This window comes from Jaculus jaculus, chromosome 1 (genome assembly GCF_020740685.1).
Source record: "Jaculus jaculus isolate mJacJac1 chromosome 1, mJacJac1.mat.Y.cur, whole genome shotgun sequence".
Taxonomy (NCBI): Eukaryota; Metazoa; Chordata; class Mammalia; order Rodentia; family Dipodidae; genus Jaculus; species Jaculus jaculus.
Genome location: NC_059102.1, coordinates 112,275,401 through 112,302,496, shown reverse-complemented (window position 1 = coordinate 112,302,496; position 27,096 = coordinate 112,275,401). Strand labels below are relative to the sequence as shown.

At 41.4% G+C, this 27,096-nt stretch overlaps 1 protein-coding gene across 1 annotated transcript; it reads right to left on the bottom strand.

The window, feature by feature from the left end:
- Positions 1-1,680: 1,680 nt before the first annotated feature.
- Positions 1,681-27,096, bottom strand: Rnf20 (ring finger protein 20). The gene is made up of 21 exons (XM_004656973.3): positions 26,927-27,096; positions 26,598-26,749; positions 25,736-25,894; positions 20,872-21,039; positions 20,634-20,781; positions 20,295-20,477; positions 19,793-19,911; positions 18,839-18,985; positions 18,623-18,700; positions 18,323-18,442; positions 16,000-16,179; positions 13,615-13,750; positions 12,927-13,048; positions 12,446-12,813; positions 11,191-11,308; positions 9,310-9,459; positions 7,127-7,339; positions 5,994-6,119; positions 5,702-5,842; positions 5,023-5,124; positions 1,681-4,745 (listed from the first exon to the last, which is right to left on the bottom strand). Exons 3-21 carry the CDS (start codon positions 25,862-25,864, stop codon positions 4,569-4,571), a joined length of 2,925 nt encoding a protein of 974 aa, XP_004657030.1. The 5' UTR covers positions 25,865-25,894; positions 26,598-26,749; positions 26,927-27,096; the 3' UTR covers positions 1,681-4,568.

The window sequence follows — 27,096 nt, the reverse complement described above, 5'->3', positions numbered from 1 at the left end:
AAGCCAAAGGACCCAGGTTGGATTCTCTAGTACCCATGTAAGCCACATGCACATGGTGGCGCATACGTCTGTAATCCATTTGCAGTGGCTGGAGGCCCTAACGCACCCATTCTCTCTCTCTGATAAATAAAAATTTTTTTAATGCACAACAAATCCTATGGCAGCAAAGGCACTGTGTGTTGTGCACATGTGTGCATACATGGAGTGAAGAGACCAGTGGAGGGTAGCAGGCATCTCAAGAAAAAGAAACAACTTACACGAGGTTCCAGAGTTGGGAAACCATGGTAATCAATGAACTGGGAGACTTCAAAATGACAGAAACATAAAACACAAAGTGGGTGACAAGCTGTAAGGAATAGGAGACAAGCAAAAGCAAGATCACTGTGCTGTATTAAGCACATGGCTATGTGCCCCTGAGACCACAGAAACCTCACATTTAAGGATATTAAGCTCAAGAAACACACACTACTGAAAGGAGCTGGCTGTCACTCATGGATATTTTTGTCTTGTAGTGCAGCAAGCATGAAAAGTTAATTCGATGTTTTACAATGGTTTGGCATAATTAATTACTGTTTTATTCAATTTATCTCCCTTTGACAAACACCACTGGTACAAGTCTCTTTCCACTAATGTTAAAAGAAAAGAAGGAAGTATGATAGTCACATTCAATTCTGTGGTTCAAGTCAGAGACTCTGGTGCCGATTTCTTTATGTCCTTAGATCCTTTTCAGCTCTCGTCCCGCCTTTCAAATCATTCCACACCACAGATTTCAGGGACTTGAAATCCTCATAACATGTCATCATTTTTACCATAAATACTTTACAGCTCCAATCTCATCTACACCATCTCCCAAAGAAAAGTCTGCCTATACTCTAGCTGCCAAGGGAGATCTCTTCAGGTTATGTTCCAAACTTCCTAAACGAAGTCCTTTTGTTACCATCAGAAATTAAAATTCCAGTCATAAACGCTAGGATAACCCAAATCTGAAGTTACTTCAATATACAGAGAAAGGGTGCTGGAGAGTAAGGGTTGAGTGAGGGTTGGCAGCAGTTATGTGCACAGGAAGCTGATTTCCAGATTTCTGGCAGCACAGACAAGAGTGGAACTAATCAACCATGGACATTTCTACTGGGGACGATGGGGCCTTTGCTACCCATTAGGATTAAATAGTTAGCACATGCCCTTTCCAGGTCCCAATCTTAGGGACTGTGAAGCGGATTATGACAGGAAAAAATCAGGCAGGCAGAAAACCCCAGAAGATAAAGCTGAGTTCTTCTTTGTTATGAGACAATTAAGTATTCCAAACTTTAAGGTCTAAAGTTTTCTGTGCCAGGGATTTCCCACTGTGTAAATCTGATCCAGGACAATCCACTATTTTCTACTTAGTCGCCACTTACTCTGCCATAAGTCAATCAGGAGGGGTTTTATGATGGTTAGGGTTTCAAGACATTTCTGCAGAACCAGAGTCTTAGGTTTACCAATCAACTGACCGATGACTTGGAATTTAAAAACAAAAACAAGAAAAAGTTGCTGGGCGTGGTGGTGCATGCCTTTGATCCCAGCACTCAGGAAGCAAAGGAGAATCACCATGAGTTCTTGAGACTACATAGTGAATTCCAGGTCAGCCTGACCTAGGGTGGAGACCCTACTTCAAAACAACAACAAAAAGTTAAAACAGGAAAAAATTAAAACACAAATTTTAATTGAAAGGCATTGTACACCAACAAACTACAATGATCATAGAGGCCACCATAACCATCCCAGTAGGTCTGTAAGACAAGTGATCATTCTTTATGGTCCTGACAATATAAACCACATTTCTGCACTCCAGTGGCATGCACACTACTTACTCTACAGAATCCTGCCCTTAAGAAATGAACTCAACATGGCTCAGAAAAATTCATAGAAGAGGGGGTAGAAAGATTTTTAGAGCCACAAGTTGGGTCATTATGCACAGAGATATTGCCTCTCCCCCATAACAGATGGCCACCCCCACAATGCAACACCCACAATCCGCAGAGGGGGACAACAGGGAAAAGGCTAATGATGGTACCATCATGGCTGCATACACACTATATACAAAACTGATTTAAAAAAAAAAAAGAGAGATCTGAACAGAGAATGTGAGCACATGGAATAACCTATGGAAAACTCATGCAGAATGCAATAGCTAGTACAAATGGCACTAGCTTTTTGGAAAAGGTCTCTATAAGTAAAAGCTTAGTCATAGAATTAAGGCAAATGCCTTATAGCACAGCTAACTGACCTGAGAGTTTACTTTAAACTGAGAAACTTCCCAGTTAAATACCTCTTAGTCTTCTATGAATCTAGAGCTGTGACTTCTGTTTGGGGAATGTCAAGTTTTCAAATTCCTGTAAGGTTCTCAGGGAGTAAGAGGGGGCTCCACGCAAAAGCATGAATGAAATCTGATGTGAAATACTGGAGTATTCCCTATGTCTCACAGTTCCCTCTGTAGAGATAAGAAACTGGCTGGGGGGGGGGGGGGCAAACAAACAAAAAACACCTCTACTGGGGACTGGGGAGAGATGGCTCAGAGGTTAAGGCACTTGCCCTGCAAAGCATAACGACCTGGATTTGATTCCCCACTACCCACATAAAGCCAGATGCACAAAGTGGTGCGTGCATCTGGAGTTCATTTGCAGTGGCTACAGGTCCTGGCATACCCTTTCTCTTTGAAAATAAATTAATAGAAATATTTAAAAACCACTTATGTGAAGTAACCTTGAGAACTCACCTGGGTTGACTAGACCTCAACTTCTCAATCAAAAGAGTTTTTCTTATGCTCTGCTTCTTAGATAAGCTTCCTTCCACAATATTCCACAGGTCCTACACCATAGTTCCAGCAATTGGCTTTCTCTTCCAATTGCCAGAAACAGCTAATGTCACAAGCACCTGCTGCCTAAATAGTCCATTTGTTTCTCAACCAACTAATGCTCAAGCTTGCCCTATAAGAATAAATCCCAAGGGGAATGCTCTACTACTAAATGTAAAGGCACTGTCTATGACCCAGGCCTAATCCCACCATTGCTCCGTGTTTGTGTGTGTGTGTGTGTGTGTGTGTGTGTGTGTGTGTGTGTGTGTGTGCTGTAACAGGATCAACCAACTTGTGGTCTCTCTTGATGACTGGGTAAGAGCATACCAAAGACTCATTTCCTAAATCTGTATCATGTGATTTAGTGGAATTCATCACAAGTCCTGATGATTATAGCTGGTAATAGAAGAACATGGAATGTGTATCTAACCATTTTCTAGACACTGACCAAGCGCTACCCACTTTGTATAACCACCTTACCATCGAGAGGCCTCTGCTGTTGTGGTTATATACTATAAAATTAGTAATTCAAGAACCCTCAACCAGAAGTGCCAGGCTCATAATCTCTTACCCCTACAGTGAACTATGGAAGAGAACTGAGCAGTCAAATGTTACCACATTTTAGGCAGTCTCTCCTCAGCACAGACTCAATATAAAACAAGGAGAAAACTATTTTAACTAATCAAAAAACCAAATGCTGCCAGCCATTTAATTCAGTTCAATAGATTCCACTGGACATATGACACAAATATGTCATCCCAGTACTTGGGAGGCTGAGGCATAGGGACTGTCATGAATTCAAGGCCAGTCTGTGAAGGAGGGAAGAAAGTGAATTAATTTCTAGAACAGTGGGTATAAACTCAACTAGTAATAACTCATAAAAGTTTCCCAAAAAATCCCACAAGCTTTAATTGAAGCATGAGGAATAAAAGTCCTACAAAAACGTTCCAGAGAATCACTCCTGCTACGAGGGGAGTCATTCATAGCTTACCAAGGCCTTCCTCTACCAAGTTCCCAGACGACCCAGAAGACCTTATAATTTCATTTCTATTCCTTTCTCCCCTTCTGCAGATCTGATTTCATTAGAAGACAAAGGGATTGTACTGTTTGAAATTATTTTGGCCCCCAGAGATTTAAAAACTTTAATTATTTGAATATTTAAAATTTAAATAATAAAGTCAGCTGACCTTAAGTCACTTTGCCAGAAGTGGGAAATAAATTGAATTATCCTGGATATAATTTCATTAAGGCTTCAAACCATCCAGGAGAGAGTATCACAATTATACAATTTTATAATCCAAGGTTAGAAAAAATTTACTACCCAAATCAAGAAAAGTTGGGGCTCATGGATAGCTTATTTCTACAAGTCCACTCCTCCATCATAGCACATGTCCTGGAACTGTGCTCCCCTCCTTGGTACCAAAAACGTCAACTTGACTTCTTCAGAAGTAATGAACAATCAACGTTTTTATACTAGGGCCAAGGAAAACTTGTTGAAGTATAAAAGGAGGAAATAAACAAAGCTGGTAGAGGTGAGTGAATACTTTCTAATTCATCCTAAAACCCAAGACTTCTATACCAGTCTTTTTTCTCTAAAGGCATCTTGCTGTTAGAGGAGAGCTTAGACACAAAGTATGTGGAGAAAGATAATGGACCAATCATCAAGGAGAGAAGAGGTAGCAGTCCCATGGTTAGTAAGTGCTTGTCTAGTCAGCTCGTCTTCTCTTGACTAGGATCAACCAATGTAGATGCGATGGAAATCATTGGCACCAAAAGCAGCATTACACTTGGGACATTTGCGCTGGCGAGTGTCATAGCGCGTCTTCACACACTCAAAGCAGAAAACATGAAAACACTTGGTAAGTACAGCATCCTTTTTACGCATATTGCAGCATGGACAAGTCAGACGTGCCTAAAACAGAAAGAAGGAAATAAAGAGTCTAAGCAACCATAAAAGTCCACGAACCAAATAGCAACCAGTCAAGAAAACCACAAAGCAAAACAAAAACAAACCATGAAGCACTGGGCTCAGAATACAAACTCTCTTTTCCCTTGGAAGATAGGCCATTTCCTGCTTGGCTTCAGGTAAAGAAATGGAACATTACATTTATTCTCTCTCAGTATATTAGCAGATCACTTCAGGCCTTGAAAAAAAACTACAGAGCAATCACCCAGGGAGGTTTTCTAACCTTGTAGTCCTTTATCTCCTCCATCAGAATCTCATCACACTTGGGCACATTGTCTGGCTTCTTCGTGGTCTCCAGCTTCCTTCGAAGTCTTGAGATGTCCTCCTGTGGCAAGTGAGAACATCATTAGACATACCCCAGGCCTGCTGTTTTTGACAGAAATAATTACTCAACTTGAACTTTTTTCTGTTGTGGAAAGAAACTTACCATCCTTTCATATGCAAATTATCTTTAAGAATGCAAAAACTGCAAGTGCCAAGAGATTTTATTTTATTTCTAAAAAGGCAACCATAATCATGTCTCCTAATCAAAACTGGACAGTCAAATTTGTCCTGTGAAAAATACAACTTGTGAACTTAGAGGACAGGCTGCTTGTAGAAACTAGTTTTAAGTAAGGGTAGACTGGGATTAAAACAATTTATAAGAGCTACAGAAAAGGACAGAAAGGCATTGTAAAAAAAAAAAACTGATGTGATGAAAGTAAAATTGGAAGTTCTAAGGTTGTTATAGTGTTATATAACAACTCACCATTTTACCTATCATTAAGTGTTTACCTCACACCCTAGAGGATATGGCACAAAGCAAGTAAGCAGGATCTCTTCCCACTCCTCCATAGTGTATGTAGTGTTCATGGCACAGAATGCTCATCACAGAAATGCAGAGCACAGACAGGTGCTTGTACCTGGGCTCGCTTGAAATTGAACAGGTCCTTTTCCTTGGTGACGCTGTTCTCCACAATCTCATCCTGAAAGTCACGAAGCTTCTTCTGAGCCAGCTCCAGCTGGGCTTTGAGGTCATCTGCGAGCTGGGCGGCCTCCATGGCCTGTGTGGAGAGCATAAATGACACTGCTTACTATTCCTGACTTCCAAGGAGGGAAAATATTAACTTGAACTGAGAGAATTCAAAGTCTGACATCCACCCATGTTGTCTGCTCCTGGACAGTCATGTTCGGTTACAGGCCACTGCAGCATACCTTGCGCTTGTTCATTTCCAAGGCCTGGGTCCTCAGCCCCAGCTCCTTCTCCCCTGTGCCAATGTTACTCTGCAGCAGGTGCTCCTTCTCTTCCAGCTTCCGTACCACCTGCAGCTGGGCATCGACCTTGGGAGAACAGAATCACATTTTCATACACACACACACACACACACACACAAAAGACAAAACAAAACTGGGCAAGGTCTGTTAACCCACAAAGCCACAAAAATAAAGTATGTCAGAAACTTCAAACTATTACTGATTTTACCAAGAACCCTTCAAAAATAGGTACAAGATCATTTATTAAAGGCTTCAACTTTTCACATATAATAATGTTGGAAGTTAGAAGTTTGGAAGACCACTGAAAATATTCTTTTCCACCAGCCATGGTGGCATATGCCTTTAATCCCAGGACATGGGAGGCAGAAGTAGAAGGACTGCCATGAGTTCAAGGCCAGCCTAAGACTACATAGTGAATTCCAGGTTAGCCTAGGTTAAAGCAGGATCCTACCTTAAATTAAGAAGAAGAAAAAAAAAAAAAAGATTCTTTTCCAAATTGCCCAAAATAAACAAAAGTATATTTGTTTATCTTTTGCAGCCTTAAAACCTGGCCATTTTTATTGGAATCTACGCATTTGGCTCAAACTAAAGACCATCTGTATTTCTTTAAGACTAGCTAGAGGTTCTAAAGTAGTCTTTTTCAACATTAGGGAACATAGAATAAAACAGTATTAAATAATAATAAGTAAAACCACATATCTACTTCTGACCCCCTCACCTGCACACTCACCTCAATATCCTGGGATAATAGGTAAGTGTTCTGTTTGAAGCTTTTTTAGAATTTTTAATCTCTCTCTCTTTCATACAAAAGGGATAATAAATCACTTGTTGTGATTTAGATGTTTTCTACTAGCAAATCCATGTGTTTTAACAGATATACATGTAAGTATGTATCATCTATTTACCCACACCCTAATGTAGATCTGGCTTGCAGGGTTTCCTTCTATTAGCCAAAAAAAAAAAAAAAAAAAGTCACAATAATCATCCTTGTAGGTGTCTCCATGCAAAACGTTCCCTACTCCAAAAAAATAAAATTAACATAACATTTTAAGAACTTTATTCATCCTATTAACCTGAGTCTTCAGAGTCAAAACTTGGTCTGCTAACTCCTCCTTCTCTTCTTTCAGCAACTTGTGGATCTGATTGGACTTGATCCGCTCTGACATGAGCTTGAAGTTTGCATCATCCTTCTCCCGCAGCTGCTGCATCAAACGGATATTCTGCTCCTGCATGTCTTCAAAAGCCTGTCCTGTGACATCCATCTCAGAAAGAAGAGCTTCTTCCTCCTGCAAGAAGGGATCTATTAGCTGAATCTTCCACCTCCAAAGAATGAGCAGAGGAACTGAACCTTCCCTCTCCTCTGGTGACTGACATGTAAGTTAACTTAGGGACAGACAGACTTAAGAAATTTTTTTGTGCATACATTTGTACACATATGTAGTGTATGCAGTATGGTGTGTATGTGGTATATGCACATGTGTGTGCACGTGTACATGGAGGCCAGAGAAGAATATTGGGTGCTCTGCTCACTCATTCAAGTGTTTCCTCAAGAACAAGTCTCTTACTGAATCTAGAGCTGACATTTTTGGTGGGTCTGGCTGAGCAGTGAGCCCAAATGATTCTCGGGTCTCTGCTCTCCACAAGACTGGGGCTGCAGAAGCACATGGCTACACCCAACTGTTTACATGGGTGCTGGGGAACCGAACTTAGGTTGTACCTAGCCCACTCAGGTCTTCATGTATGTATGGTAAGTACTCTTACCCGGTGAGCCATCTGCAACCTCTGGTCTCACCTTCTTATTAGCGTAGCTACGCTCCACTTGGAACCTGTCCTAGTATATGTTCAGCTATATAGACTACATATTTCAATACTGTTTGTAATTTTTATTCCACAACACTGAACAGTCTTTCCTTGCTCTTAATTCAAAACCATATTGTTAACATATATTAAATATCTATGTTTGTTATTTTACTTCTGGATGTCTCACATAGTTCTAATGGTCTGTCCAATAGTCCTTAGTTATTTTACCTAATGAAATACTGTATATGTTACTAACATGTTAATCTGGTGGAGCCCCACTAAAGATTTTATGTAGTCTTTCTCATCACTTGCTTACTTACCCATATGGACTCTAAAATCAATTGGTCTAGTGCTAAACTGAACAAAAATAAATTAGTACTTTTACTGGGATCTGAGGAAATTTGCTACACTAACGTAAGAAGAATTAACATATTTAAGATATGGAATAGAAGCTGGGTGTATTGGAGATGTGTTTGATTTTCCCAGCTACTTTGTTTTGAATTATTGTTCCTTTATTTCAAAATGTTTTTGTTGGGTTTTTTTGTTTGTTTGTTTCTCGAGGTAGGGTCTCACTCTAGCCCAGGCTGACCTGGAATTTACTATGTAGTCTCAGGGTGGCCTCGAACTCTTGGCAATCCTCCTACCTCTGCCTCCTGAGTGCTGGGATTAAACATGAGCACCACCATGCCCAGCTTCAAATGATTTTTGAGGGCTGGAGAGTTTGCTCAGTGGTTAATGCACTTATTTGCAAAGCCTAAAGGTCTCAATTAGATTCCCTAGTGCCCACATAAGAGAGAAGCACAAGGTGTTGCATGCATCTGGAGTTTGTTAGTTGCAGTGGCCAGATGCCCTGGTGTGTCCATTCTATGTGCCTCTCTCAAATAAGTAATTTTTTAAATGTTTTTGAATGTGAGGTATGGTAGAGCACACCTTTAATTCCAGCACTTGAGAGGCAGAGGTAGGAGTATTGCCATGAGTTCAAGGCTACCCTGAGACTACATAGTGAATGCCAGGTCAGCCTGAGCTAGAGTGAGACCCTACCTCAAAACAACAAAATAAAAAAAGAAAATGTTTTTGAGAAAGCCTTGCTAAAACCCCACACTGATTATTTATAACCTACTTGAAAAGCACTTATTTCATATCTGCCATTGCAATGTGTGCTAACTCTTACAACTTTTCATTTTATATGCAGTGAATCCCTTCATTCCCAGTCACCAGAGAAAGAACAGGCCCTCAACAAACAATGTCTGAACTACTGACTATATATCTGAACATAAAAACAAAGCCTCTGACTCCTAGATATCCAAACTAAAATGGAAGGATGAGAAAATTCAATGTAATAACAAAGGGGACAATAAAAATACCTAGAGGGAAAAAAAGAGCAAATTTCACTGACTGTAACTTACTTGTTAAGCGGTATTTACTTAAAACATAAATATACAGAGAGTGTGCCCACCTGCTTGGCCATGGCCAGCTTTTTCTGCAAGTACTCTATTTGTTCCTCTACTGCTCGAATCTTCCTCAAGGCGTCCTCATCAGCCATTTTCTTGTTATCTTTTTTCTCCTTATCCTCTAGATCCTTGAGTCTTTGCCTGAGATCTTCCAACTATAGGAGGAAAGTGATCACATGAAAATAGATAAGTTATACATTTTTAAAAATCAATCAATATTGTGTACAGACAAGACCTATAGCAACTAAGTGAACATTAACAGACTTATGGAACAAGGCAAGTGATAAAGACGCTAGACAGATGGCTTAGCGGTTTAACATAGTTGCTTGCAAAGCCTGATGCCTGGGTTCAATTTCCCAGTACCCATGTAAAGCCAAAAGCACAAAGTGACACACACACGTGGAGTTCAGAGGCAGGAGGCCCTAATTTGCTCATTATCTTTCAAATAAATAAGACTAAATTATACACCATAGTACAATGCTTTTTTTTGGGGGGGGGGGGTGATCCTCCTACCTCTGCCTCCTGAGTGCTGGGATTAATGGTGAGTGCCACTACAACAGGCTACAATGCTTTTTTAACATCACTCCATTCCTGAATTTCATACTTCTAAAGCAGAGATTTTGAGGACCGCACATGTAGCTTTCCTTCAAATTTTTCAGTATGTTCTCCTTATGCCTCAAAATTTTAAGAATGTAAACATTCTTCTCAAATGTAAACAGGCCCCAGCAGTTACAACTGACTGTCACTTAAGGAGAGCCTAGGAGGGCCTGAGACCACATCAGCAGCTGGTCATGGCAATGCAAGTCTGTAACCAGAATCCACAGGGGCAAAGGCCAGAGAATTACTGGAGCTCACCAACCAAAAAGAGAGAGCTCCAGGGAGAGGTCCTAGTCCAAGAAAATACACAGTTGAGAGATAAGGAAGAGCACTCTAAGCTCTCCTCTGGCCTCTGCACATGGGTGAGTAGCATGTACATATGTGCTTACACTACACAACTCTACACAAATACAAGTGTGCATGCAAAAAACAGTACTCAGAAAAAGTCATATAGTAATAGTTTACGAGGGTAAAGTGGAGAAAATAAAACTTTTGTTGTTGTTGTTGTTTCGAGATTGTGTTTCACTCTAGCCCAGGATGACCTGGAATACACTATGTACTCTCAGGGTGGCCTTGAACTCATGGTGATCCTCCTACCCCTGCCTCCCGAGTGCTGGGATTAAAGGCGTGCACCACCACACCCAGCACGAGAATAAAACCTTTAAAATAGCCATTCCAATTCCTAGTGAGTCTAATATAATTTACTACCTTTTAAATCTCTTCAGGCAGGAATGGCAGGGCACACCTTTAATCCCAGCACTTGGGGGGAAGAGGTAAGAGTATCATTGAATTTGAGGCCAGACTGGGCCTACAGAGTGAGTTCCAGGTCAGCCTAGACTAGACTGAGACCCTACCTTTTAAAAAGAACCAAAAAAAAAAAAAAAACACAAAAAACAAAAACAAGATCTTCCGTAGTTGCCTTTGGAAAAGTGGAAAATGCTGCTAAACACTAACTTTAAAGATTAAGAAACCTGGACTGGAGAAATGACTTAGCAGTTAAGTGCTTGCCTACGAAGCCTAAGGATCCCAGTTCAAAGGCTCAATTCCCCAGGACCCACGTTAGCCAGATGTACAGGGAAGTGCACGCGTCGTTTGCAGTAGCTGGAAGCCCTGGTGTACCCATTCTCTCTCTCACTCTCTCTCTTTCTCTCTCTGTCACTCTCAAATAAATAAAATAAAAAGAACAACTTTTTTTAAAAGATTAAGAAAATTCATCCTCAAGAAGTGTGAAGGAAAAGCCCACAGATGAAGACTTTCACCAGAATGACAGTAAGGGCATGCTAGTTTACCTCTGCCTTGGACTTCTTCTCAGCCGCCATCAGCTGTACTTTGTCCCGCTGCTCCTTTGGGGCAGAGCGGTACATATCCAGCAACAGTTTCATCTCCTTCTGGCTCTCTTGTGCCTTCCTATGACAGGGGTGGCAGAGGGAAAGGGATACTAGAATGAGAAAACAAAGGATACTAAAGCAAGAGATGTGAATAGAATACCTAAAAACATTTAGTATACCTAAATCAGTAGACTTCAAAAAAATATAGATAGTACAAAAAAGTAAGCTATATATAATAACAAAGTTATAAAATACACACTTGTAGCACTCATTACGGAAGTACATAAATGTGGTCCTACTTCTTACTCAGTGGACAGATTTGGATCCATGGATATACTTACATAAATCACTCAGGTAATAGAAAAACTTTCAAAAAGTTTGTACCTTGAAGATAAGGAAGGAAAAGGGGAGAATCCAAAAGCTTAAAATATACTGCTAATCCTAGGTCTGACATTGAGTAGTCGAATGATTAAACATCAGCTAAAGACAAATATTGACCTCTTACTGAATTATTAAACCTATTATCTACATCTGAGCTCTTTTAAGCAGTGATCCCTTACAGCAAACATTAACATAATCAGCAATGAAAAATGAAGAGTAGAAGTAGGTAGCTTACCAGAGAAATCACTGGCTAGGCAGAAGAGGTAGCATGTTAAGTTATGACAAAGATAACATTCTACTGAAGTAAACATATCTTATGGTCTGAATTTCTGTAGCAGTGAAATATCCAAGAAATTTCTAGCATAATCTGGCATACTTATAGACTGATCAAGGGCAAGCAAACATCACATACTGTTCAAGCTATAGCAATATACACTTAACATAATTTAAAATATAATACTAGCAATTTGGCAAAATCTAATAGAATCAAAATTAGTTTCCAGTAATTCCACAGTATGCAACTTGTATACCACTTTTGTTTATATGTACTTATGAGAAATTAGACTACAACCATGGGAATTAAGCACTCAACTGTTTTGACTACACAAGTGATTAAAAGTTGAGACTCTGGCACCCATGTAAAAACCCATATGCATAGCAAGAGCCTCTGACACATCCACACTTACTCTCTCCCCACTCTGCTCACAAATAAGTAGAAATATATTTAAATAAATAAATGAATGAAATGATCAGATGGACTGTGTCAACAAACATTTCATTGCACACATGTCTATAACTCTGGTTTGAGTCAAAGTCATGTAAATATTGCTCTTACTTAAGTTCAATCTTCAATTGCTTAATAATTTCTGCTTCCTTTTTTCTTCCATCATCATGTTTCCCTTTCTCTTTCTCCTTAGAATCTCTTTCTTTTTCTGACTCTTTTAGTTTCTGCTTCTCACGTTCTCTCTCCTTTTCCTTCTCCCGTTCTCGTTCACGCTCCCTCTCTTTCTCCCTCCTTTCTCGTTCTCGTTCTTCTTCATCTCGTTTGGACTTAATCTCACTGGCATCCTCCTGAGAGCCCTTTGATGCTGAAGATTGGGTGGGGAGGTCCTCAGTATCTTGTTTTAGCTCTGACGGTTCATCCTTAGGGTCCTCGGTGCTAGACTGAGACTGGAGGAGGGCACTGCCACTGCGCAGACGTGTCTGGAGACAAAGTAGGGAAAGATATCACTCTGGTGACAACACTGCTTCTCTGACTCAAAAACACCCTTACAAATATCATCTCAAACAAAGCTTATGCTATTGCTCCTGGTTACCTTGTTCAGGTCGGACTGGGCCTCTCTCAATTTCCGCTTATACCTGAGGACCTCCCCTTTCAGCTGGTGATTGTGATTCTGAAGGCTACTAATGAGATGGCGCATCTCTCGGTTTATAGGGCCTGAAACAAAGCAAACAGCAGTGCTAAGAGGAACCATGACAAAGGACAGGACACAGGAAACAGTACAGAATATATAAAGAACTCTGGAATAACAGAGAGGATTACCAAAAGAAATGTTCTTTCTCTGAAAGTGAAAATGAAACTGCCTGAGTTCAGTTAAAAAACAAATACCCAGGCTGGAGAGATAGCTTAATGGTTAACTTGCCTGCAAAGCCAAAGAGCCCAGGTTCGATTCCCTAAGACCTATGTAAGCCAGATGCACAAGTTTGCGCATGTATCTGAAGTTTGTTTGTGGTGGCCAAAGGCCCTGGCGTATAAATTCCCTATCTGCCTCTTTCTCTCTCTCTCTCTCTCAAATAAATAATAAAACAATAAAAAAGAATGGTTTCATTTTAAAATATATATATACCCACGCTTTGGGCCAAAATGAATTATAGAACTGGATGTTAATAAGGTACTTCAGGGCTTCTGAGCTCAAATTAGAAAAAAACACTGAGAACTGTGGTGTCTTCCACAGAAGACATTTACAGCAGACAGATGGCATGGTAGAGCAAGAATGACTGTACCTGCTTGCTCGTTGGCAGCAAGGGTCTGCTCAAACTCTATCCTCAGCATTTCGTACTCTTTGCGAACCTGCGCCAGTGTATCCTCCAGCTGGATCACCTCAGTTCTCAACTTCTTGTGAAGACTAACCTCATCCCGCTATATACAGAGAAAGGAACCAATAAAAATTCACATCAACCTGTGAAAATACCACATTCCATGATTCCGTCTCTAAATTCAATCTGTAAGGCTCTAAACAAAATAAAGAATATGCTAAGATAAATGAATTATTCTGTAGATTTCCACTTCATATTAAATGCCAAAGGAATTTAGAAACATGGGTTTACAGGGGCTGAGGAGATGGCTCAACAGTTAAAGGCACTTGCTTGCCAAGCCTGACAGCTTGGGTTCAACTACCCAGTACTCACATAAAGCCAGATGCATAAAGTGGCATGTGTGTCTGGAGTTCATCTGCAGTGGCATTAGGCACCTGGTATGCCCATTCTCATTAATCCCACTCCCCCCTACACTGCTTGCAAAATAAAAAAATAGGGGCTGGAGAGATGGCTTAGCGGTTAAGCGCTTGCCTGTGAAGCCTTAGGACCCCGGTTCGAGGCTCAATTCCCCAGGACCCACATTAGCCATATGCACAAGGGAGGTGCACACTCAGTGGAGTTCGTTTGCAGTGGCTGGAGGCCCTGACGCGCCCCATTCTCTCTCTCTCTCTCTCTCTCTCTCTCTCGGTCTTTAATAAGTGAAATAAATGAATAAACATTTAAAATAAAATGAAAAAAATAAAAAAAATATTTTTTAAATATTTATTTATTTATGAGTGAGATTCAGATAGAGAATCTGCATGCCAGGGCCTTCAGCCATTGCAAACAAACTCCAGGTGCATGCAACACCTGTGCATCTGGCTTACATGGGTCCTGGGGAACTGAATCTAGGTCCTTTGGCTTTATAGGCAAACACCTTAACCACTGAGCCATCTCTCCAACCCAGTAAAAATATTTTTTTAAAAAAAGCTCAGGGGCTGGAGAGATGGCTCAGTGGTTAAGGTGTTTGCCTACATGGGTTCAATTCTCCAGTACTCACATAAAGCCAGATGCACAAAGTGGCACATCCATCTAGAATTTGTTTGCAGCAGGTGGAAGCCCTGGTGTGCCTATTCTATCTGTCTTTTCTACCTGTCTCTGTACTTGCAAATAAATGTTAAAATAATAAATGAAAACAGGGCTGGAGAGATTGCTTAGTGGTTAAGGCGCTTGCCTGCAAAACCTAAGAACCCAGGTTTGATTCCCCAGGTGCCACGTTAGCCAGATGCACATCGTGTATATGTGCATACATGTGGAGTTCATTTGCAGTGGCTAGAGGCCTTAGTGCACTCATTCTCCCTCTCCCTGTCTCTCTGTATCTAATAAACAAATAAAATGATAAAAAAATAAAAAACAGAAATCCAGTTGTAGAAAATAGCAAAATATTGGAGAAGTATAGGAAATAGACTTCAACTACGAAAATACTACAATTTAGTTGGAGAGCTAACCATAAAGCAACATGTAAGTCATCATAATGTAGTACTCAATTCACTTGGTCAGTATATATTAGAAGACCAACTATTCTAAGCATTAAGGACTATGGAAGAGAGAAGTAAGTGTATGGATAGACTACCTACATGTGCCATTAAATGCCACAGGCAAATAAGCCACAACAGATTCTGTCCCAGCTTCCTCCACCCACATAAGCTCCAGCCATGAGAAAACTATGTCATGCTCCCTCATTTTCACATACGCTAGTGTCCTTGCTAGAAACACACTTCTATTTTTAACTACCAATGAACTTTTTGACTTTTAAGATTTATTCCTTGCTTTCTCAGCTAAAATCAGAAAGGTGTGCCAGTCAAAGCAGACATTTTCTCCTTTGACACTACATCTCTGGGACCTGCTACCACTGACCCCACACTGCATTTTAATGGGTCCTCTCCGTGGATAGTACAATCCTTGAGGACAGGAATTCTTTCTATTTTTGAGGCAGTGTTTCACTCTAGCCCAGGCTTACCTGGAATTCACTATGTAGTTAGCCTCAGAGTGGCCTCAAACTCATGGCAATCCTCCTACCTCTGCCTCCCAAATCCTGGGATTAAAGGTATGTGCCTTTAATCGGGCAGGGAATTCTTGTTTCACATATGTATGCTCATAATAAACACCACTCTATGTTTACTGAATTTGGGCATTAATTGTACCAGTTTACAGTAAATGTGAAGAAGTATTACTGTAAAATTTAGTAGGCATAAAAACATATACAAAGCAGGCTGGGGTGTAGCTTGCCTGGCACAAACAAGGTTCTGGGTTCCATTCCCCTATCACAACCACAACAGCAACAGGGAGAACAGGAAAAGGCAAGGTCATTACCTCGATGAGCTCAACCTGGCACTGGTGGGTTCCCCGGGTTCCATGGAGCAAGGTGCGTGCCTCGTCCAAGTGTGCTTTCAGCTGTAGACTCTCATTGTATAGGACAGAGAACTGAGACTGCATGCAGCGATACTCTGGAGTCTCCTTAACCACTTCCTCCACAGCACTGCGCAATTCCACCTTAGGAAGACCAAAGAAATTCAGTCATGTCTAAAGCAGAATCCAGAACCTGTGCCCAAGATGCGAGACATGATGTCCTATACACTCATTATGAAAATTAATGAAGTCTACCCTCCCATACATGCCTCTGGGCAAATTGCATACCCAACAAAGGATTATTTTGATGTTTTACTATGTTTCCTCCTAACAAATTACATCCAGTATGACACTTGTGAGGTTGCATATTTTACAAATGCGGCTGAAGAATTCAGTTACTAATCTCTTTACTAAAAGTCAGAATAGGGCTGGAAAGATGGCTTAGCGGTTAAGGTGCTTGCCTGCAAAGCTAAAGGACCTCGGTTGGATTCCCCCGGACCCACGTGGCCATATGCACAAGGTGGTGTATGCACCTGGAGTTCGTTTTCAGGGGCTGGAGCCCTGGCGCATCCATTCTCTCTCTCTCTTGCTCTGCCTCTTTCTCAAATAAAAATAAAATATTCTTAAGAAGTCAGAATGTATTTCTGACATGGAAGCAAAGTGATGATGTTTTTCCTAAGTGCTTCCACTACTCAAATACTTCAAGTAATTTTAATTGTTTTTCTTTTCAGTTCAAATACCTTTATTCTTACTTTTTAACCTGGAAATAATTTAAATTATAAAAGGCACGTGGCTATTGTTGAAAGGAGGGTGAGGAGGATTTTCAGAACCTTCTTTCTGCTACTATGATCTGGAGGTGGAAAGCTTACAAACCAAAGGGACCACTAAACATGTTTTTCTCCATTGTTTTGGTAGAAGAAACTCCAGAGCCAAATCCATGGTATACCTCTAGCAAGAACAACATGAACCACTACTACCCTCCCAGAGCATAAACATGTACTTCTCTTAAAGACAAAGGCTCAGTTGTCAGGTCTATTGTGGATGTGTTCATTTAACTTACTCACTTTACTATATCCTATCCTTATTTTTCTCAACAACTTCTAAATCAGAGTACCTTGGGCTATGAAACTTTACTAGCTGTCTTAAGTCTTTTTTTAAAACAGGGGAGCTGGGTGTGGTTGGCGCACACCTTTAATCCCAGAACTTGGAAGGCAGAAGTAGGAGATCACTTTGAGTTTGAGGCCACCCTGAGACTCCATAGTGAATTCCAGGTCAGCCTGGGCTAGAGTGAGACCCTACCTCAAAAAAACATGAAATAAATAAAGATAGGATGAAGATAATAAATACAATGTAGTTGTATTTTGTACTATTGTGAAACACTCAATAAAAACTGTGCATAATTAGGATATGTACCATGAAATTTCCATAGACATATTCTCTGTGACATGACTACCATAAACAAGCTAATAACACAAACATCACCTCAGTTACCTCTTTAATGTGATGCAAACATTTCAGATCTACACGCAGTGTATTTTAAGTACACAATACAGAACGACAGGAACCATGCTGCATATGATACCCCCAGTATTTACGCATCTTCACAACTGAAACCTTAAGCCGTTGGATTTACAACTCTACAAGGTCCAATCCCCCTAGTAACCACTGTTCATTCTCTGCTTCATGAGTCTCATTGTTCTGAGATCCCATATGTATCATCCAGCATTTTTCTGACTTACTTCACTTAGTGTAACATCTTCCAGGTTCATCAATGTTGTCACAAAGGACCCAGCTTTCATCTTCAAGGTTGAATAATATCCCATTATTTTCTTTATCCACTTATTTTTGGCTAAAGTTCCTCCCATGCATTTTTAATACTAATGTAAAATTAGACTGTTTTCTTAATTTAAATTTCTTAGTCTGCTGTTGCTGATTTTATATCCTGCAATTTTAAAGAACTCATTTATAGTTAACTGTGTTTTGACTGATTTTCTAAGATCATCTATATATAAGATTATATCATCTGCAAAGAGACAATTTTACTTGCTGTTTTCCAATTTGAAGGTCTTTTATTTCTTATTCTTGCCTAACTGCTATGACTAAGACTTCCATACTATGTTAGCTGTATGCATGTCACAAATGGCCTTTACTATGCTTTATTATTTCTCCCATACCTAATTTGTTGGGAGTTATCAAAGTTGAATTTTGTCTACACTTTTGTGTTCCTCATAAACTGTAGAGATTCCTAACCGTAAGCATGTGTGTGCACACGCACTGTACCTCCCACCTTCAACTTTTCGTTCTGTGTAGTGACCTCCTCAAAGTCTTGCCGAAGCTTCTCCAGCTCACAGTGTCGGTTCTGTGCCAACTCTTTGTTCTCCTCCAACTCTGCATTCATTTCCTCAAACTGGGAAGAAGCAGGAAAGCAGCTAGTAAGAATAAGAAAGCAACTCCTAAGACATCTGCACTTCTCTGCTTCCCACATATGGAGTCACTCCCCGAGCACATCCCACACTGTCACTCATGGACCTATCCAAGTCCTTAGGCACAGGGCTTGTCACCTATCATGAGTCATCCCTAACTTTACCTTCCGGGCATTGATGGTGATTGTGCCACCATAGAGACTGCTCCCGGCTCCATATACTTTATAGCCTTTCGAATTCACCTGCAGAGAAGATTAAAGGTGTTTAGACAATGGAAAACTTTAGCCAGATGACCAATGTGCACAGCATCCAGGGTGAGCTTTTCTGAAATCACTCCTTAAAATGCCTGCAGTCCACAGGCCACAATAAACAGCACTAACCCGTTCAAGGACATCTGCCAGGTGTCGGTTGAGCCTCTGCTCTCTCTTCCGAATTTTGTAAATGTCCCACTGCAAGTCATCAATCATGGACTCTAGGACAGACACACGGGATTCCGCCGTCTCCACCTTACTCTGCAGCTTGGAGAACTGCGTCCCAACGAACAACCAAGTCAGAAAAGGAATGCCTCAAATCACCAGCTTTCCAAATGCCATAAAACTAACCCTTGCTCATATCATTATAGAAAAACCAGATTCATTTGAACAGTTCTGAGTCTGTTACATTCATGAAAATAGGAGCAATCTCTAAAAACTCATAAAAGGAAGTTAAAATTCAATTATCTTTCTACCTCTGCAAACATTATTTCTGTAGATAGATTATGGATCATCAGAAAATAGGAATTTATGAGAAAATGATAGCCTTCATTTTGTCAAATATTTTAGAAGACAGTTCTTTATCCTAAGTTTCTGCCACATACCACAAATGCCAGTTCACAAAGAAGAGTACAAAAACTTCATTTTTTTGTCTTTTTTTAGAAAACACGAGACAGTCAGAGAGAGAAAAGAGAACTGGCACTCCAGGGTCTCAGACACTGCAATCAAACTCCAGACACTTGCACCACCACAGTGCACATGTGCGACCTTGCCTATGTCATTTGTGCATCTGCCTTATGTGGGATCTGAAGAGAAATCAAACATGGATTCTCAGGCTTCACCTTAATCACTAAGCCTTCTCTCCAGCTCTCCATTCTTTTTTAAGACCACCTCAGAGCAATTTGTAAATACTATAAAGATGAAAAATCACTTCTTTTCTTCCTCTAAATTTTTCCGTAGACTAATTTCTGAGTTGACTGCTTTTGCCCTGCACTCCTTTCAGTAGAAAAACAGGCCCTCAAGAACACCTTTCAAAGTGTTCATATTTCTAGAAAGAGCCATCTCTCCTTTCTGGTCAATTACCTCCTGAGACATGGTGTGATGTTTCTCCTGAAGAAGGTCTGTCAGTTCCTGTAGCCGCAGATTTTCTTGTGCAAGGAAGGAATTCAGCTCCTGCACTGCTTCCTCCACTATTAGACTGTCTGTAGAAGAAGAACTGTACTTTAGTGTAGCATCTACCATGCATAAAGCAGTAATATGCCATCTTACTTTACTTTCCTGAGAAGCTCAGGAAGTAAGGTAGTGTTTATTATCTCATGTGGTTCTAAATGTGAATCATTCTTAAAATATGTCATAGTAATATCATCACCAGTCATGAGAACTAGGAATCCAAGGAACTAAACCTAAGTTTGCAAACTACAAATTAGCATGCGAAGGTGAATTCTTGTCTTCTTAACGCTGCTAGGAAGAAAGCCCAGGACGGCATGTATTCTTAGCACTCATTCCACCACGAAGCTATACCTCAAGCCCCACAAAAGTGAGTTGTCACCCCACACTGCCTCCAGTCTGCAGGCTCTTTCCTCACCTCCACTGTTCAGTTTTCGGGATAAGAGTTCCACTTTTTCTTGCAATTTATCATAGACAGTCACAATCTGAGAGACAGCTCGACGGGAGGACTCTACACGCTCCTGCAGCTGAGACTCCATCTCTTCACTGGAGCTGCTGGCCAAAGTAGCAAGGAAAGAGAAAGCTGGCTCTTGCCCTTCCCCTGAGGACACAGGGGAAAAAAAAAAGAAGTCCCAAAATTATAAAACTGGAAGTAGCAAAGTCTTTCTCTCCCCCCATATGGAAACCCTCAAAGCAAAGCTCAACTTTGAAAACCCAGGCAACTAAGATAGTGGCAGAATCCCACACAAACACTCGCCTCTCTCACGGTCATCTTTGCGTTCCTGATTGCTATCAGAGTCAGGTTCTGGTTCAGGCACAACCAGAGCTTTCCTTTCAGTGAGCAGGTCTCCCAAACCCTGGTCCAGATCGTAACGTTTAAGGATGATACGGATGTTCTCATCAAACTGAAAGAGAGTGTGTATAATTAAGAAAGAGGACACAACTTGAAAATGAAGAGAGTACTACTAAAACGCTCATGCAAGCTGGTTAGCTACCTGACTCCAGTACCGATTGACAATCAACAGTGAGGCATCATCAGTGGCCTGCCGTCGTTCCAGCTTTTCAATGTGCTCACGGAGCTCATCTTCAATGGCCTGCCGTTGATCCAGCATTTCTCCTAGTTTCCTATTTTTGGCTCGCAGTGTTCGAATGTCCAACTCCTCCTGCACCAGAAAACCAATGCTATTAGCCCACAAAGAAATTAGAGAAATGAGCTCCTGAACTCAACAAGGACACATTAGTTCATTAGTGACATCCTATAAACAAAGCTATTCATTCAAAAGAAATCTAGGGCTGGGGAGATGGTTCAGTGGTCCAAGTGCTTGGTTGCAAAGCCTGACAGCCCAGGTTTGATTCCCCAGTACCCACTTAAAACCAGGTATACAAAGTGGCTCACATGTCTCACATGTTTGGAGTTCCCCAGCATGCCCATCCTTTCTCTGCTTGCAAATAAATAAATATTTTTTTTTTAGTTGGGGGGAATCTAACAGGGCTGGGAAAGTAAATCAATGGATAAAGAACTTGCCATGCAAGCCTAAGGACTGGAGTTCAGCACCCACAGAAATGTCCAGGGGACACCCTGTAGGCCCAAAACTTGAGAGGTAGAGACAGTTGACCTCTGGGGCAAGCTGGCAAACTAGACTAGCTCAATCAGTGAGCTTTGAATTCAACTAAGAGGCCTTGCCTCAGTAATAGAAATGCACAGTGATTGAGAGAGACACCCACTGGCAATCAAGCATGTACACCTAAATGCACCCCCACACATGTACACATGCACTCACACAAAGACATCATACGACAATTAGATACAAAGTCTGAGCAGACGGGGCTAGGAAGGTAGCTCAGTAGTTAAAGGTACCTGCTTACAAAACATGGCAGCCAGATTCAATTCTCCAGTACCCATAACCATGTAACACCTCCAAGCTGTCCTCTCACCACATGAGTACTGTCATACACATACATTCCCATACACACACACAAGTAAATGAAAAATAGTAAGAATCTAGAGCAGGGGCTGGAGGGATGGCTTAACGGTTAAAGCATTTGCCCGCAAAGCCACAGGACCCAGGACACACATTATCCAGATGCACAAGGGGGCACAAGCATCTGGAGTTTGTTTACAGTGGCTGGAAACCCTGGCACAGCCATTCTCATTCTCTCTCTCTCCTCCTTTCTCTGTCAAATAAAGAAGGACTAGAGAATGAGTTCCTGGTCAGCCTGGACTAGACTGAGCTTCTACTTTGAAAAAGAAAAGAAAAGAAAAAAAAACCCAAAATTTCAATTGGTTCTTAGGTTATCCTTTCTGCAAAAAAATTGCTCTCCAAGCAAAGTGATGTATATTTAGAAGGTGAAAGGATCTAGAGTTTAAGGCCAACCTGGGCTACCTAGGAAGACCCATCTCCAAAAGACAAAACAAACAAATCAAATAAATATCCTCACTTCATCAACCCTTCTACTCCTCTCTAAGTATCTTTAACCTCCCTCTACCTCTTGCCCTTGGACAAGCTGGTGAAGGGCAAGAGGTGAGAGGAGTCTGTCATAGGCAAAGAACAGGCAATGAAACATGTGGAAAGGCTTATATTCTTATTATTAAAAAACAATACATTTCTCTAAGCAAAATACACTCTTTATTGAAAGGAAGAACAGTACACTCTCAGACGGGAGAGTGGCCCCAAACAAAGCCTTATGCTTCACTTTACCTAAGCATGGATGAAAGGAAGGAGTCACTACTGTCTGCACTGTACTAGATTATCAACGCAATTAGTAAACCACATCCTCAGCCTCTTTTCTGAACACTGCCTTCCCCTCTTTACTCTAACTGAAACCTACATGAGAACAGTTTCCCTGCAGGCTTCTCTCTTCTACTCCTTGAAGCCCAGATGCGGTCTTTAGTGTGCCCATCGCTACTTCCTTTGTAACATAAGACCTTAGTGTGCCCTACCTACCGCCATGTTTGCTGAGCTTACCTTCAGAAAATTTTCAAATGCCCACATCATTTTCCTACACTTTCCAAAGATCTAGCACCTAGCTTATCACCACTTGCTTTACCATTCTTAATGATTTCAATTCCTATAGGTGATCATTCTGTATGTTACTGAGCACCTCTCCATCAATGATCTTGTTCTCTTACCTTTACCAGCTTTCAGTTACAGTCTTAACCTTAGCTGTACGTGCAGGTCCTCCTTAAACTCATTTTCCAGAACTACCATCTATTTTTCCAGCTCACTCTCATTATCTACCTCCGACATTCTTTAACCTTTCAGAATGTATGCTACATTGGTCCTGTACCTATCCCTGCCTTACTTCCTACCCTCCTTCTATGATCAGTTAGTGTAATCATTCTGTTTTAAAAACTTTCTCCTCCTTTGCTTCCCATATTTGTCTGGTAAAACCCCCCAATACAGATAACATTCAATTCCCACTTACTCCAAGCCTAGACTCAAACAGCTGAATGTGACTAGAAAAACGACCCACACTGACCTTCAGTGCATGCTCACAAATTCAAGTGGGCCTCCGTGCTGCCTAGCAATACTACTAACTCTCTCTAATCCATTTTCTGTGCATGGTGACTTCAAACCTGCTCCTCCACTTCAAACCTCCAAAACTTCCTCCCCATCCTCACTTTCAGATGGCTCTGGAGTTCCCCCGAAGGGGTAGGTGGGGGGGGGGGCAGAAGCAATAAGTAGAGAATGCCTGCCCCTCCCCACATCTCTAAACTGCCACTGCCAACTGACTTATACCTGAGCCCACACCCTCTGCCTTTCTTCTTGTTGGTAGGGATAATTGTACCTGCTCCTGGACAAGACCGAGTTCTCTGCTGTGCAGCCTTGTACAGCATTTCATTCTCTCTCACCTGCTCAGGGATATCACACCAGTAACTCTCTCCTATTTCTGTTTTATCATTTATTTTACCTTCTCTCTCAAAACATTTCAACCAACCAAATAAATCCCAAATATACTAGTGTATCCCAAAGCTGTCTCCACAGTCCAAATTACTATACCCAAATACCTAAAAACAGACTGAAGTATCTCCAACCTTAGAAAACAAGCAAACATTTTCTGCTGATCCTACACATCTCTCTGGCTCAGATAAATAAATTAAAAAAAAAAAAAAAACTACAGAGAGGGGTTCCTTCCTGTCTCATATGCTTCATCTAATATATTAGCAAATTCTGTCTACACTACCTGCACAGTGATCCAGGCTACAATGATCCCTCACTAGGTCAACTATGAAGACCTCCTATCTGTAGCAAATACTGCCACACTGTGTCCATCTGCCAGATTTCAGAAAGGGTATGATGGACAGCTCCATCCATACTGCCATTGTTCCCACTTCAAGCATACCTTAGACTCTTACATTTCCTGTACCCAAATCTCAGCTGGCTCACTATACCAACTTCAAAGAATGTGGGAGGAGTTATTACCTTCGCAAGCAATCTTCAAGCAATTGGAGCAGGAACCAGTAAGCTACATGTCTCATATCCCAACCTTTAGGGAAGTGGAGTTATTAGGGGAAGGAGGTGAGAAAGAGCAAGCCAACAGTTCTGCTAAGTAGAATCTTCTTTTGTGTTGTTTTGTTTTGTTTTTTGAGGTAGGGTCTCACTATAGCCCAGGCTGACCTGGAATTCACTATGGAGTCTCAGGATGGCCTCAAACTCACAGCAATCCTTCTACCTCTGCCTTCTGAGTGCTGGGATTAAAGACATACGGCACCATCTCCAGCTTGGAATCTTTCTATAACCCCTGTTATATAACTTACTCTCTAAACCCAAGTCACAGCATGTTACTCCTCTATGAGATCTTCAATGGCTCCTCACTGCCTTTGCATGCAGTCCAAGCTATGATGTGCGCTGTCCTTCCCTTATATCAGCCTATCCCTATCAGTACCACCCTGAAAATCACAGTCTAAGAACAGCTGACAGTGTAACAAATGCTCAATACTCAGATTTGTATATGTGAATAGATGCATTTGAGGTGTATAGTATGAGGTAACTGCTAAGGCAAAAATCACCTTCTGGCAATATTATAGAGCACAGAGCTTCAAGCATGTCTAGAAATGACACTGCATCAACATTTATTATATAAGTTCCTACTTTCACTAAAGAAAAATAATCTCTCAACCTCAAGCTTCAAAACATATAAACAATACAAAAACATTTGAACATCTTATTCACACAACCAAGCTCCAAGCTACAGAACCTGATGTACTGCAAAATCTATAAGGTTCTCATGTCCAAACCACATACTACTATGAATGTTTGCTATATACACTATTGCTATATACATCATCTCCACAACAACAAAGACAATACCAATGTTATCTTCTGTTACATTTTCTAACCCAATGAAGTTATCAATAGCACACGACAACAGCAATGCTTTTACTCTTTTCAGGTACTCTCATTTTATCCCCACAATAACCCAATGTGATAGGTTTCACAGACAAAGAAACAGAGGCACAGGAAAGATAACAAAAGCCATAATGCTAAGAGATGCAGCTGACAGCAGACAGTCTGGTCTCTCACTTATCACTGACACTCTCAAAGGATTTGCTACACGGCCTCTTACACCCTACCATCCAATTTTCACCAAGTGAAAAATGAGTGCTCATCTTCCCACCCAAAATAACTATATCCAATGCTATGGTAGGCACAAGACCTTCAAAAGAACACTAAAGTATACCCTGGAAACAACCAAATGTAAACATGCCTCTTCTAGAGCAGACCACCACATCATTTTACCTATATCACTGTTTTTCCCTGTCATTTTCAAACAGTTTTCCCTTACTCTGGAAGGCATCCATCAATATTTACTTTCAGATTAAAATTAACAGAGAAGCAAAGCACGGTTTCCTCATACCGTTGAGGAAACACCTCCTAGCTTAATTGTTTCCACTGTGGTCCCTGAATCTTCTACAGCTGTCTTCTTCTCTGGAGGCATAGAGGTGCCTGGCTCTCCAGCCGCTCTTTTATTTCCAATTCCGGACATCTTGGCATATGGTGACAGTCAGTCACGTTCCTAGAGGAGGAAAAGGTAGAAACTGAGATAAGATACCCAAGAACAGCAGCAATACAAAGCACCTGTTATACACAAACTACCAATTTTTCTGGCCAACCCTTTCAACCAGATCTATTAATTTCCCACCAAGCCATGCCATACCAAAATTTCACTTAAGAAAAAGTTAAATTGTTAAGAATCATAGCTAAACTCACACGACCATAGATTTCTATATAATATGTTAGTAAGAAACAAGACAATGGTCAAAGAGTAAAGAGACTATAAATAAACTTCAGGACCCTGGCGTCCTGAAATGCCAAAATCAGCAAAGTGATGTTTGACTGTGACAGAGAGCTGAAAGAGACAGGAAATGTTTAGCAAGCCTTTAACACTAGGCAGGAGTCAGTCATCACCTCTGAGCCTCAGTTCCTAAGGCAAGAGTAACAGCATGCTATGTTTACAAGTAAGGGCTGATGTAATTACAGAATGACAGGCTTACACTAAGCTAAACACTCAAATATAAGTTTTCCCTTTTATTTTTGCAGTTTCTTCCCAATTTCCAAATGCTCTCCCCGCTCTTCTGTGCAGCTCTAGGGAAGTCCCACCTGGGGTGCAAACTGCAGTTCTCTCTGTTAGGGAACCGTATCGTCTTAAAAGGTTGAGTTCGTCAAAGGTTTCTGTTGCCTTGCCTGTAGAGCAAAGACACATTTTTCGCATGTCCTACCTGACTCCAGAGGTGTCGAGGCTCGGTGCTGGCGGAAAGGATGCTAAAGCACTCTGGCCACTACTTTCGGAAGCAAGGCTGCCATCACGAGGCTACGCACGACTCGGCTTCCGACTCAAACTGCGGGAAAGCACAGGTGGCAGCAATCCGACCTGGAACGAGAGGAGACCAGCGGTGCGCACCGGCTGCGAGACGACTCGAAAAGGCCCCGGGACAGCAGCCTCCGGCCGCGGCCCGCTGCGGGCCAGGAAGACGGGGCCCCGGAGCCGGATGGCACGGAGACGCCTCGCGGCGCACACCGTGCGCTCCTCCCTAGGCCGAGAGCTCACCTGGGTCCTCCGACCCACGCCGCCGGGGAGGGAGCGCGGCTCCGGTTCGCAGCAGTTAGTCATGTAGGCCCGCGCACCGCTCCCAGCCCTCACCTCTGACCCGCCGCCGGGAGAGACCAAACTTCCGGGAGGCGGCGGGCCAGAGGAAGCAGGGCGAGGAAAAAGGAAGT

Excerpts from the sequence above, each read along its gene's own strand:
- Rnf20 (XM_004656973.3), bottom strand. The coding sequence starts at position 25,864 with ATGTCCGGAATTGGAAATAAAAGAGCGGCTGGAGAGCCAGGCACCTCT. Across the intron at positions 13,049-13,614 it reads TGCTGCCAACGAGCAAGCAG|GCCCTATAAACCGAGAGATG; the intron begins GTACAGTCATTC and ends GCTTTGTTTCAG. Across the intron at positions 12,814-12,926 it reads CCCAGTCCGACCTGAACAAG|ACACGTCTGCGCAGTGGCAG; the intron begins GTAACCAGGAGC and ends CTTTGTCTCCAG.